Below are 14,621 nucleotides of genomic sequence, written 5' to 3'. Positions count from 1 at the left end.
TCGCCAGAGGTGTAGCGGAGAAAGAACTTAAGATCCTGCCATTGTCCACATTTTCAGATAGCAAAAAATAACTGAAACATAACAAGAAGGCACAAAGAGTCACAACACAAAACACCCACTAAGACGTTTTTCTCATGTTAAAGTCAATTTTAAGTCGCTATGCATTATTCTATATTAAGCACAGTTGATAAAAGCAAACAAACAGTTCAATTTAGAACTTAACCCAGCTCTGGTGACAGAAGCCTGAAGATGAATTTGCCTCCTTTGCAGCAGAAGACTCATAGTCAAGTGCCTAGTCGCAAATATATATGTTGTAAGTGAGGCAGATGTATGCAGTGTAATCATTTGAGCCAACAGCGGGGGTCTTGGGTAAATACCATACACTTGAATTATCATTATTTTTCATTATGCAAATTCAGTGGAAACATAAAAAGGTATTAAAGATTTTGAAGTGTCTCTGCTGTGGCTGACATACAATTATGTGCTAGACATAATTGTGGTTGTAAGCGGAGACTATCCTGGATATGTTTTGTTTTTTATTTGTGAGTTTTGAAAGATTAGCTCACAGAAATCCTTGTGGAATGGCATATAGCCTTTTGACACAATGGCATGCATAGCTGTCGTATGAGAGGAACATTTAGTTTTGATTAGCTTCATTGCAAAGTGGCTCTGCTCTTGGTTGTTTTGGCAGCATATTTAGAAATGCAGACAATGGCATTCAGTTATTTTCCAAACAAAGGCCATGATCAGTCATTTATTAAAGAATATATTTTGTTCTCATTGTTAAAATGTTTTTTTTTTTAATAAACATTTTTTTGAAAACTGAATGCTTAACAAACTTTTATTTTGAAGGTACTTGCTCTCAAAACCACTTGTAAACTTCATATGAAAAGTAATGTGCAATGGACACATATTCTGCAGTAAAGAGAAATATATTTATTTATTCATGTTTTACCGATAGAATAGCTTTAAAAAGAGGAGCATAAATGATAAAAAATGTCAATTCCATGTTTTTTTCTTTGTTTTCCTTTAAATATTACATAAAATAAATAATTTATTCAAAAGCAGTCAGATAAAGAATGGAGCTATCAAATACAGTGGCTTTGCGTGTTAATAAAGATTCGTTAGACTTGTTTATGCTATGGCGCTACCTTGGCTAAGTTGTCCTTACAGAGCACCCCTCTCTCTTCTTGGCCACTCACTCTAGCACCTTAAACAAGTGCTTCCAATAAGTATTTACGCAACTAGCAGTCCACTGAGTCACAGAGCATTAGAAGTCTTTTATGAGTTAGTACAGCATAAATAACTGCATCCAAAAGTCACACGCACACAATTACACACAAGAACTGCACTCTGCAAAAGTTCTCTGTAGTTCCTTAATGGAGATGGGTGCGATTCCTCCTCTTGTGTTCGAACATTTCATCCAAGAATTTGGCATTGAAAAACCTCTCATATTTTCTCTTTTGCCAATAACTTAAAAACAAATATATGACATCAATCTGACTCAGTGAGAATGAGTTCATACAGTTCTTTTACATAGTGCCTTCCTTTAAAAAAAAAAAAAAAAAGATACTGTAGAAAAATTTTCCTCAGTGCAGTAAGCTGTTCCCAGGGGTCATGTCCGAGGCGGTGGCTATGGAATGGGAATGGGCAGGAAGTGTGTAGTAGTGTTTTTTCGACGTGTCTTTTTGGCCCTCACGGTCTTGCCACTGTTGTTCAGGCCCACGAACATAGGCTTCTTTTTGTTTCTCCACTCAGCAGAGGCGTAGGTGTTGTACCGGTTCTCCTCGATTCTCTCGATCAGCTTGCAGTCAGTGCCAAACTCTTTCTGGAGAAAAGATACAGAATACAGTTGGCTTGAAGTGGCCAGAGGTTTATACTGAGCGCATGCAGCACATCGTCCGATCAAACACAAAAGCAACTTTTCAGAAAGTAGTGTTTCTTAGGAAAACACAGTTCACTGCACATGGCAAATTGCATTCTAAACCATACAATGCTGATTAATGACTTCAGGATTATATCAACAAATCATTAAGATTCTTTAAGTGACAGTGTGGCAGTGCTAAAGCACGGACTTCCTCATCATTCTTTCCCCGCCTGATTCTCTCTGATTTGATTCAATGTCTCTGAGACAGAAGCCACCATTTTTCCTGTTTCAGGTAACATTTGCAATTCATGAGACCAGATGAATGGGAGGTGGTTGAGCTGGAGGGGCCGGCTAACAAAGGCCGAGCCGTGGATTGTGTTCCTGTGCGGTGAATGGAGCGGCACAGCACGCATGGAGCTGCGTTTGCGGAGAGACTCCTGTGTAAGGAAGAGGGGCTTCTCGGCTTACTTTCTCCAAGATGACAGAACTCTTTTGCCAAAGCCGACTTTTGCTAGGGGATTATTTACAGGCAATGGAGTGGAACTGTCCTTTAAAAGGAGCCCAGGCTTTTTAAGGGCCTAGAGACATGAGAAATGGAGCAGGGTCTCCTGCATGATCAAAGGCGTTGAGCGCTCACTGATCTTTCAATACCATGTTAAAATAAGAACAATCAGATATTTTTGATAATAAAAACATTCTAGTAAAGTAAACAATGTTTACATAATATTAAGTAGAACCTAAATTTACTATCATCTAATGGATAATCATTTCATGAAACCCTTAATGAAGCTTATTGAAGTTGTTATTATTATTTTGGTTGTTGCTGTTGTTGTTGCTATTGTTAAAATATTTTCTCACAGAAATGTGAGAAATGGGGGACTTGCACAATATTACATATATATTTAACAGTAAACTATATGTACAAAGTTAATTTGCATTCTTAGCATTAAGCATGATTCAGCTGTAGTTGCTGGAGGGAAAAGAACCTACCGCGCCATACACCACCCCTTTCTTGTTGATTGCAAGATAGTAGTTGCTGTCAAGCCCCTTGATAGCCACAATGCCGACATCCACAGACTTGATTTCGAGTATACCTATGAAACAAGCAAAAAAAACCAAAACAAAACAGATCTTTGATATGAGTTGGGTGAAAAAATTCCCAAGCATAAACAATACAGTTAGGCTAAACTGACTTACATAGTGAGTCACATAGTGAGTCTCATTTCAGCTCATTGCATTCAAGTGGATGAATTCAGTGTTGATGTGCATTCAAATCCTGCCTGACATTTGTGTAATAACCACATTCTGGTGTAATGCCCATCAGCTTCCCTGCCCTCATGTGACAGGCTGCCTCTGCCTTCCTCTGCCAGTCATGCAGGACATGCAGCTGTTCCGGCTGATCCATTTGCTCTCTCTGTCTACTAGCCGTAGACCCTGGGTGAGAGTGCTGTGCTGATCACTGCCAAAAGCATGCACATGCACACACACCCCAAATCAATTTTTGCTGCCCTGCCATTGTTTGCCAGAATATGGTGTTCTACTGTGTCTTGCCGTTGCAGCGTGTTTTTGAACCATTATGATTCAAGCTGCAGTAACCGTTACTATTTTTTCCCTTAAAGGCAATTACACAAACTGATAAAGTCACCATGCTTTCAAGGGATTTAGCCTTGAACCAGTGCAAATTTTGCTGGGGCAGTATGATGGTATTTGCTTATGGGATTGGAGGAACTTTGCCCCAAAGGGTGACCTTGGACTATGCTAGGCTGTTAATAATACCTACAGCTGCATCAGAGCAGCTGCATCCTTAAACCTTAGTTGCCGTTACAGCCCGACTTTGAAACAGCTGTAGGCCAATTACTACAGATTAGCACTACTAGCCGAATAACATCAGGACTTCCATTTAATCTAAATTCAAAACATGTACATCTGCCACATCTCTTTATACAGGGCTAACGGAGCGCAGTGTGGCTGGTGCCACACCTGCAGAGCGAGGAGCAAAGCACTGTGGCTCCACCACAACAGAAGGATTAGGCAGGATCTGAGAGTTCCCCTTCCGCATGGACTCAGGTTGCAGCCATTGAGGGGAGATGTAAAAGAATCTAGTCAGCTTTCCTCTCCCCTCCCTCGCCTCAGGTTTGTGAGCAAGAGCGACGGGATGAAAAGAGGAAGAACAGAGCCCGGATGACAGACCTGGTGGGATTAGAGGGGGAAAATCCATGATCAAAGACTAATAGTTCAGACAAGAGTAATGGACCAAATGAGACAAGTGTACATTCAGAACTTGGTACTCAGAGAGAGGACCACATGTCTGCACATAAACACACACACACACACACACACACACACACACACACACACACACACACACACACACACACACACACACACAGAGAGAGTCTCTGTGAGGGATTTTATATATGTAATGCAAATCTTAGAGGTGTGTAGTGTCAATATAAGATGTACTGTAAATCTTCTATAAGAAAACTGTTAAAAAGCACAATTTTTCAAAAAGCACACTTTGACATAAAAAGGAGATGTTATTGCACAAGTCTGATCACTTGGCAGCATGAGTAATGGTTTTACAGTCATATCATCTGCTCGTCCAGTTTCCTACAAGCCCTGTCTACCATCTGCATAATATAAGGCATCTGCTGAGACACTTGCAAAAATGTGAGAGAAGTTGCCTGGGGTGCAACATGATCCTCTAGGTATCTTTGGTTTATACCCTTGTTGGGCTCGGATTACAATGGCTTAAAAGCTTCACAACTTTAACAAGCTTGGTCTACAGGCTCTTTAAATCTGGGTTGCTTGCGACTGCCTAACCATGTGTCCTGAGTGCTGCACTGCTCTTGTCTGCCGGTAGCTGGGTGCAGCTTCAGGCCAGCTTCAGTCTAGCGGCTGCCCACGCAGGCCGGGCCATGCTCTGCTGTGAGCTGCACTCAGTAGGCCTGGCTCCTGCTCCAGGCTGTGTTGGTGGCCACCCTCATGCTCCACGGCGGTCGGAGATTTCTTGGCAGGGTTACAGAGCACACGTTATCGCATCTTGTGATAATTACAAAAACCCCACAGCTTCACATTTGTAGCTCTGAGCAGTCTGCCACAGCGCTGGGGCCTGTAACAGTGAGAGAGACCCGCATCCACTTGGACTCGCCATTGCCCCCCGTGTGGTACTCATGTGTTTGTGAAAACTATAGTGTTATCATATAGGGGGAGTCATGCCAAGCCACGTTGAAAGTAAAATATGGGCTTCTTGCAGATACCACACAGCCCCTTGAATCATCTGTCAGCATCAAAACAACAATGAGTAACTCGCATTCAGCTGTTTGGCAGCACAACTCTCCTCCTTTTTTCTCAATCGTCCAGCAAGCCGAGCCATGTCAAAGTGCTTAATTGTCCTGGGAACCCTGAATTGCTGGTCATGTGACAGACATGTCTTATCAATTAGCCCCCTGGTTCCCAGACCATAAAGGAAACAGGGTCCCAATTAAGAGCCATCATTGGCGCTGACCCTGCGTTCGCTCCTGATGACACTGCCTTGCACCTTTGATCTGGTCACTGCAGGCCTCGGGCTCCAGGAGACAAGCAGTGTAATCGGTCTCCATGGGCCTCCATGCAGATCCTTCCGCCACGTGCTCACGGTGCCTCTACATGAACTTGGATAAGAAAGCATGTGGATGTATTTCTGCAGTTCAGTTCCTGTATTTTTGTGCCATAAAATGCTACCTCAACAACCTTGCTGGGGTAAATGTGGTTTAGAAACTTCATCAAAATATAAGAAAGTAGCCAAAAAGGAAAAGGAAAATGAAATGATTTTTTTTTTTTCAAATAATTCAAAGTAGACTTTGAGTAAAGTAAACTCTACAAAGTTTTCTAAAAGTTTTGGAGCAGGCAAATACTGCAACTACAAATATAAAAGAAGAAGTAAGAGTATGACATGCACACACATATGTGTGTCATACTCTTCTTACAACTTACATCTTATTTTTATATGCTAATAACTTAGCTACAGCATGATGGTTTATCACTTTCAAATTCACTATCTGTATGAATTCTACACTCTACTTTTGCTGATATCAAACAATGTTTAGCTCAGGAGCAGAAATCTTGAGAAAAGCTAAACATCTAATTCAAACCTGCCTTTATAAATCTTTCTTTATTGCCTTGTACTCCAAATCTCTCTCTTTGCCAAGCACTTGTGATTATATCATCTTTCTCCTTAAGAAATGCACTTGAACCAAACTTGCTGTTTCTAAACTAGCTGGAAAACCCCTCCATGATTTCATAGGAGAATAGATTGTACCTAAAATTATGTTTCTAATACCAAAGATGTGTTTGAAGGTAACACAAAATTTGAACTGTCATGATTAGGTACTCATTAACAGGCCCAGCTTTTCTTAATGACTCACCTTATACTACTCAAAACAGTATTCAATTACTCCTGATTATGAAGTGTACATCATTAACTCCCTATAAATCTGTTTGCCTGGGACTCAGCTTGTGAGTGCCCATATGGCACAAGGAGAGGGGTTCAGGAAAAAACAAGCCAGTAAAATAAATAGATTCCTACACAAAAGCCCACACCCAGAGCTGTGCCTGTTAGCACTCGATGATCCACAACTTTCCTCTGGGCCCATGTAATGTGCATGTAACAGATTTCAGTGATGTGCTACAACATTTACAAGGTTACTTTTGAAGTTCCATCTTAAAAATGTCAAAGTACTGTTTTCAATCAGCCAGAGGTTCCTGTTTGTTACATTTGCATTTGGAGTTATGCATGCTTGTAATCTGCATATGCACCTATACATCCATGCACCTTTATCCTTTCAACAACAACAACTGCAACACACACACACACACACACACACACACTCGGCTGTGGCAGCATTCAGAGACTCCAGCCTCCTTTTTTAAATGTCAGCGCAGGCACCCATGCTGTCGGGGAGCAGAGCAGCAGTGTGTGGGAATGTGTTACACTAGTGGCTATTCAAGGCACAAAGAAGAGAGTGAGGAAGAAGGGGGTCGGGCTATAGGACCTGTGGTGGATGAAACCCAGGACTCCCACTCCAGCCAGCAGTTGCCTTAGGATAAGCTCCCTCCCTCTGCCTCAACCCCCTGCCTATTGCACACGCAATATATAATTAGCCGGCATTCCAGCCTGCTCCTTTAAAACTGGGCCAGCCAGATGCATCCCTGGACCCATTGGCGGTCTCACTTTGCTACCTTTGATGCTTCCATTAGACTCCCCCACCACCATCTGTCCGACCACACTCCGCACAGGAATTCGCCCTGGCGATGATGTGAAGACGTGTCCAGGGAAAAGTTCACTCCTTTCTCAGCAAGGTATTTTGTGCTGTGCACTACACTAGTGTGTGGGGGACCTTGCTAAGAGCTGCCTCTCTTAGCATGCAAGTGGATCCATGCATTCTCAATATGTTCCCTGTGCTTTAGGTCAGCCATCAGAACACCTACATCCTACAGCCTACATCATACTAGTGGCAAAACAACAACAATAAAGAAATAGCCATTAATGGACCAGCAGGATGTAAAGACACTTCTCTGTTTAGCTCAGTCAGGCCCAACCGATGGCAAGTGAAATTATTATGTATGATTCCGTATCAGCCCTGTGCACTTTTATCTCCAGTTCTGCTGAGAGACAACCAGTTGGTCTGTTAGAGTAAAAGCATGTGGTCCTTTTTCTGAATCTGAATCCCATTCCAAAACTCTGGATCTGTGATTGGAAGTATGGAAGTGACAGGCAGAGTTTATTGAAAGCAACTGTAAAGTGAGGTTTTTTTTCAGTATGTAAAGGAAGACAGAGATAAATAAAAATAGAAAAATATTGCCGACTTTAAACGTGATGCCTCCACTTCCTACGTCCCAGGCGGCTTTGGTCAAAGTAAACCGCACGGAAAAACACTTTCAGTGCTGCATTTGAATTTTCAACAAAAACAATATTTAACCAAAGACTACAAAAAGTGGGGAATCTAGTCTTGGCTATACAAATAAAAAGTTCAGAAAAGTTCATTTGGCAACTAAAGTCCATCCACCAACTATTAGTCAGGACCTTTCAGATCCATAAATAAGTGCTTTTTTCAGCTGTCAATAGAGAAGTACATGTTTGGAAATTTGGACTGTGGGTAGACAAGCAAGCCACAGCACCAGGAAATAGATAGTGCTATTTCTCCCCAACACTGGCCTTGGCACAAATAGCCCTGGGCTTTAAGTTATGGGGTCAAAGGTTAGGCATACATCTGGCCTTCCATACCTCTGTGATGAACTTTTAACGAGCCAAAAACAAGACATTAACTGAAAGAAGATCTAGAAACTCACAACCAGGCTGTGAAAGGAATGTATATAAATGGGACCCAGCAGAATTAACCCAGCAGCTTTGTGAGAGAACCAACCGATTTAACTAAACTTTTGTAAGTTTTTATCAGGTTAATGAACATGTAAAATGTAATGAATTATGTGTAAAATGGGCAACCTTAGATTACTTGACATTAATTCTGTGAAGTAGAATCAAGAATGTAGTGCAATACTAATTGATTTGAAAGGCCTGCTAAAGTTAGTGTGCAGACCAAACACAGTGGGCCAGTTACAAGTAAACCCATTATTCCTCTCAGTATGTTACGTTAACATACAACATTATCATTATCATCTTGGTCATGTACCTTAAGTACCTTAAGCAGTCCAGTAAAAGTGGGCTCTGTTATTTATGAATCAGAGGAGAGAAAATCGGTGAGGACATTCAGGTCAAATGGAATGAAAAGAAACATTGACGTTAATCTTTTGCACATCACCCCACTCCCTGTAAGTCTGTTTATGGCTGGTGTGTATCTGGTTTCCCATAGGAGCTTTAAATGGGCATCACAGTTGCAAGGAAGAAGCCCCGGCCATGTCGCCTGCCTGCTGTCCATGTGCCTGGCACAGTGTCTCCTCGTATATATTCACACATTCAGAGCACACGCTTTTGCCCCATCTCTGACAGGGAGGAATGAAAGTCATCCACCATTGTCTCCTTATGAATAGAGGAAGACTGATGAGAAGAGAGGAACAGACAGGCTGCTGCAGTATCAGAATCGCAGCTGTAGCAGGAACACACTGCTGCAGACTTGCAATTTCTTACCATGTCCTAATGTCAATAGGCTTAAAAATATAAGCTTATGGGAACTTGCTAAGTATCACACTACTGAATATCACATACAGTCGCATGTGTTGGGGAGCAGCTGACTCTCCTGAACCCTCCCTGCTCAGAGAATTTCTTGATGTCATATCATTAGTTACCGACAAGGCATATAACATCACACTAGTCTCCTGTCTGAACCTAGAGGAATGCCTCACTGAGACCATCCAGCACCCTGGCCAACACCGACACCTCATAGAACAGCTGAACTCAAGCCCCACGCCCTTGTTGCACAGTAAAAAAAAAAAACAGGCACAGGCAACAGATAATAATCCCTTGCTCTTAACCTCATATACTTCTTAAACTAACAGTCTTTGATTTACCCGGTTTAATTAATGTCTCTGGTAAAAATATAGCAAATGGATTTTTATATTCTAAAACAAACATGGACAAATGATCTGACTAACCCCTCTCACCTCCACCACCCAGGACAGCACAACACCAGAGGTTCCCCATAGAAGTCACTGCCGCTGCTCCTCTGAGTGTGTGCTACATGCCGCCCAGGAGACTGAACATCTGCAGCACTCTAAGGAGAGCACTGCTGGCCCAAATGAGTTCGGCTTAGAAACACCTCATTGAGAAGGGCGTCATCTGTATCTCTAATTGAGCAGTATTTGATTCAATTGGCTCTAAATGGACTGAGTGGGGGGAAGTGACCATTGTGCTGACCCCTGTTTGATGTACTGCCCACAAGTTGACACGATGATTGGATAGACCCCTGCACTTTGGACCCCACAACCAGTAGTTGAACCCTAAACTGCTAAATACCCTCAGTCAAATCTGTCAAGGACTAATGATCCTCATTTAGAATTTCCTCCTGCCGGGTGCTGGAGTGAACTTAAAAGCAAAGGTTTCTGCTGGTGAAACACACTTGTGCTTAGAACAGAGTTTGCTGTGTGTAGTTTACCTCTTGGACTGTGTTAATCATCAGTCAGATGCTAATGGAATAGGCGACTAGTCCACTTTGCAGAGCCAGAAGAAGCAGGGTAAGCGTATGAAGGGAAAGTGTGAACCATAGGCTAGCACTTTCTCAGCTGAACGGACCGATTACATGTATGCTCTGCCATCACAGTGAGCTTCTTGTTTGGTACGCTCAATACACTGAGGACAGCTTGAAGCTCCACCCTGGGCACTACATCCAAAAATGTCTTGTGGGAGATGAGAGTCTCCAGCACAATGTGACAAAGTGATACTGAGCAGATGGATTCTGAAAGGGAAATCAAACAATATGGGTAGGGTAGGGTTACAAGCTGTGTATAGGCAGGTCTTTTGTCGAGAGCAGGGCGAAAGAGCAGGACTTGAGAAGTAAGGTCGGCTGGAGACTGCTATGTGTTCTAGTACTGACAAAGAGACTCTCTGAGCACACATCTAGAAAAAAGCAGTGCTCTGTCATACTTAAACTTTCTGTAAACATTTCTTCATATGGTTACTTTGAGAAAATTTAAGCATTTAAAAAAAAAAAAATCAAGCCCATACATACATACATTTAGACTCTTTTTTAAGAGGACAGCATTATTCACTAGCAATATATCTTTATTTCATGCAAAATTTTAATGGCTATATTTTTTGTTAAAAGATCCAATGACAATAATAGTATTAAATAAGCACACTGAACTAAACTGTGTGTTTTGATCACCCTGCTCCCCCTGTTCAGCATTTAGTTCTGTGATTTATAAATGGTATGTATTCAGACTGAGGCTGCCTGAACGTAATGGGAAAGAGGGTTTTGCTTTTTTGTTTTGTTTTGTTAGGTTTAATATCGCAAAGAATTACAATAGAATAAAGATGAGTAATAATATAAATGGAGGTCATGTGTATATACATATATCAAGGAAACAGCTTCTGCAAGTAATTCTTTTATTTCAGTGTTCCCATTAAGTAATAATTAGAGATCATAATTAACTCATAGTCACATGATTCAGAGCAATTGAATGTTCTCTTGACCTCTGACTAAAGTTATGCCACATGCAGAGGGGTTTTTGAAATGTCAACAGCTTTAACTGGGGGAAAGAAAAATATTTTGAAGAGACTCTTGATATTGTGCCAGCGTGTTATGCCATAACATGACAGCCAACTCCTTCCTACATGTTCCAGGCATGAATGGCAGCAAACAATGGTTTCTGATAACAGAACAAATCAAGCCAAAGCACCTTCGCAAAAGTGCTGTGTTTAAGCTCCAGCAAGACTGTTGGGGCTTTGGGCGCAGGACACAGAGAGCACTGCTGCTACCTTGTGGGCAGCATCCCACTACAGAGTCTCCACGCAAGAGCTAGCGAAAGCTCCCAAATGGCAGAGTTCCAACCTGTTTTGGAGAAATGATTCATTCACTATTGAGTGAATCCCCTTTCCTCACCCATTCCAGGCCAGATTCACAATTCTGATGGGACGAGGCTGGGATGAGATGCGAATTCCCACCAGGCTTGTGCCTTAAGGCCATTGTGGTAGAAAATGATGAGCATGAAATGTTCATATGTGGTAAGCAGTTGGCGGGAGTCTTTTACCATGCCTACTGTGCTTACCGGCACCTTGAGATACCGTTGCTTCTCTACAGAAGTGATGTGTAGCCGAACAAAGTTGATTCAAAGGCTGGTCAAATAAACAGTCAGGTACTACTCAAACTCCCCACGAACAAGACTTGTCCACTTTTGTCTTTACTTCTGTCCTTACCACTTGCAAATGCATGATGCACTTAAATAAATAAGTGACCAAGTTTTTTTTTTAAATGTTCAAACCACATTATATCTCCGTTCCAAAGTTTTTAGTGCGACAGGTCGAAGAGGCAGCCGGACTAATTGAAGTGTCCACAGCCATGTCTTGTAGAGTTCCAGCACTCTCTGTCTGTAAGTAAACCCCACTCACATGGGCCCCACATGTCAAACCCTTTTTTATTAAGACCAATGTGTGCGCAATGCAGTAACAGAAAAGAGCATAGGGTGTTTTAAAACGTCCCAGCCAGGTGCCGTGGACTTAACTAGCAGACTAACAGCATTTAAATGCAGAAACAATAGAAAAGGGATGGCACATTGGTTCCAGTGGGGTTAACACTCAAACGTTACAACATGTAAACATGTCAAATATGAGCTGTAAGACTTATAGCAGTAATAACAAAAACAATAGAACTATACTATGATTTAAATATTTTATTGCAAAGAAGGGTCTCTTGGAAATGTCTAATTGCTTTCAGGAAATCTGTTATGAATAAATGTAGACTCAGAAAAGTGGAGGAAAAACATCCGGGACTAACTACTCGAAAGCCTTCTGCTTTCCACGTGGAGCAGCTCCAAACACACTAAGTGGTGGCACCACAAGCTCAGGTAAGGTTCTTATTATCTGTGGATGTTTGAGACAAAAATCAAAGGAAGCAGGAAATAAGCTGTGCCATATCCTGGGAAACATTTCGTCTCTATGGGAACCACATGTGCTCGCAGCCGGACAGAGAGAGGGAGAATGAGAGAACGAGGAAAATAAACAGAGACGGCAAATGGAGAGACGTTACTTACTGAATGGATCATCTTTGCTCTTGGTGCCGTTGACGGTACCGTTTTGATCAATCCTGAGAAAAAACTTCTGGTAGGAGAAGAGCTTCCTCTTGCGCACGTCACCCGTGAGGTGACTATAACTGCGCACATGGCGGCCCACCACCACGGAGGACGAAGAGCTAGCCCCCCTGGGGGAGCGCAGGGTTCCGTGGCCGTCATGGCAGGCCACGGGCAGAGCCGAGCACAGGAGCAGAAGCAGCAGGACGCTGAGGCAGGACACGTGGGACCAGGCTGAGGCACCCTTAGTCACTTCCCATTTGCACATTGTACTGGAGGGCAGAGGACTGGGAATAGCCTCACAGAAAGGTACATGCTGGAGAGGTGGCCGGGAGAAGGGGAGAGCACGGGGTGCAGAGCCCCGTGCGAGCGTGGCAGGTAACGCTGGTGCTTCTGCTGTTTCCCAGGCTCGATCTGGTTCCCCTCGCGTCCGAAAGGAACGTGTCAACATCCATAACTTGAGACACTTCCGTGGGGATGGGGAAGGGGACGCCTCACCTCTTGGCCCCACGTTCCCCCCCGTGTGTGTTCCCCTGGAGTGCTCCGTACACTCGGCTGAGGATGGAAGAAATCAGGAGTGCAAACAGCAATAACAACAATGGCAGCAAAAAAAGGAAACAAAAAATGTCCTTTAGGGAAAAAAAGTCAAAACAACCCAAATGAGCCAGGAAAGCAAATCTGTTCTGGATGAAGAGAGAAGAATCCAAAGTCGGAAATCAAACTCATGTAATCCCCCGGCTGTGACCTGCTGTGTCTGAAGCAGCCTCACTCTGGAAAGGAGTCGGTGAGGGAGAACGCGTGTCTCTCTCTCTCTCTCTCTCTCTCTCTCTCTCTCACTCTCTCTCTTGCTTAGTCTCTCTGTTGCTCAGTCTTTCCCTCTGAGCGTCCCCCTGACTGAGCGTGCTGCTGTTCCTGCGAGTGTCCTAAGGTGGAGTGGATCTCCCCCTCTGAAGTGACTGAGCACTGCCAGTCTTCGCACCTTATTTATCGAGTGGAGGGCCCCAGATGTAATCTCTTTAGCTAATAGGCAGTCTATGAAAAGCAGTTGGCTTTGAAGATCTGCGTGCGCGTGTGCTTGCTTGTGGGTGCGGGTGTGTGTCAGAATGAGAGGAAAAAGAGAGGGGCATTTTTTCTCTCATCCTATCTGTCTTGCTCTCTTTCTTCAAGTCCCTTTCTTGCTCTCTTTCGTTCGGCCCCTCCCACACCACTCCCTCCCTCCCCTTTTGGGTCGAGAGCCCCAAGACTTGCCCAGTGCAGAGCAGGTTTCCCTCTCTGCTGCTCTCTCTGTAACTTTTCTCCCAGCTAGCTGGAACAGACCCCCATGGCATGCGAGCCTTATCAGAGACACCTGGAACTTTTCCCCTAATTTACTAGCAGCCTTTCCTTGCCCATTACCTTCCGTAGACTCCTGTTCCTTTCTTTAAAACAATGACACACCTTCAGTTACTGTAACCAAAGCGAGTGTGTGTGCTATTGCCTGTGTAGACATTAAAGGACTGGTTACAAAGCATATATATAATAGATACTAAAAAGTAGTTACCCAATGTACTTAAAATGACTTTGAAGAGATCTTCTCTTCCTCTCTTAAAACCCTGACACACCTTCTGTTGTCGTGAGACTGTTGAATGTTCACTGTTCCCTTTGTAGGCATTAAAGTACATATTACTACACAAATGTAGATGTATGATAAAAGTAATCACCCATACAATGTCCCTAAAATGAGAGATGTGAGTAAATTACAATACATACACAGAGCAGGGAGATATAGACAGGTTGCACCAAAAGAGAATTTACCCAGAAAACACAAAAATCTTAGGCCCATGTCTGGATTATTTGCTGTTTAATTTTCTTTTCACACTGTTAGACAGAATCCATATTTTTGACCTTGTTCACCTGTGACTGTCATGATAACAGATCTTCTGTAGAGTTCTCTCAATATCAAGGAAATGTCATTCATATTATGCTTGCTATATTTGCTGTACTTGCAGCTACAGACTGAAATGCAGTAGCGTGGACTTCAGTATATGGGCAGTGT

At 42.9% G+C, this 14,621-nt stretch overlaps 1 protein-coding gene across 1 annotated transcript; it reads right to left on the bottom strand.

Moving 5' to 3' along the window:
• Positions 1-919: 919 nt before the first annotated feature.
• fgf10a (fibroblast growth factor 10a) lies at positions 920-13,668 on the bottom strand. Its single transcript, XM_026999415.3, has 3 exons — positions 12,551-13,668; positions 2,858-2,961; positions 920-1,828 (listed from the first exon to the last, which is right to left on the bottom strand). The coding sequence occupies exons 1-3, from the start codon at positions 13,035-13,037 to the stop codon at positions 1,634-1,636; spliced, it is 786 nt and encodes a 261-aa protein (XP_026855216.3). The 5' UTR covers positions 13,038-13,668; the 3' UTR covers positions 920-1,633.
• Positions 13,669-14,621: the final 953 nt, after the last annotated feature.

This window comes from Electrophorus electricus, chromosome 8, assembly GCF_041902795.1.
Source record: "Electrophorus electricus isolate QZ-2024a chromosome 8, ASM4190279v1, whole genome shotgun sequence".
NCBI classification, from domain to species: Eukaryota; Metazoa; Chordata; class Actinopteri; order Gymnotiformes; family Gymnotidae; genus Electrophorus; species Electrophorus electricus.
This window is presented reverse-complemented; position numbering and strand designations above follow the sequence as displayed.

What these genes read in the sequence shown, in the direction of transcription:
- fgf10a (XM_026999415.3), bottom strand. Translation starts at nt 13,037, where the DNA reads ATGTTGACACGTTCCTTTCGGACGCGAGGGGAACCAGATCGAGCCTGG. An exon ending in GAGCAAAGATGATCCATTCA is followed by an intron (nt 2,962 to 12,550) that starts GTAAGTAACGTC and finishes CTTGTTTCATAG; the next exon opens with GTATACTCGAAATCAAGTCT. An exon ending in AAGGGGTGGTGTATGGCGCG is followed by an intron (nt 1,829 to 2,857) that starts GTAGGTTCTTTT and finishes TCTTTTCTCCAG; the next exon opens with AAAGAGTTTGGCACTGACTG.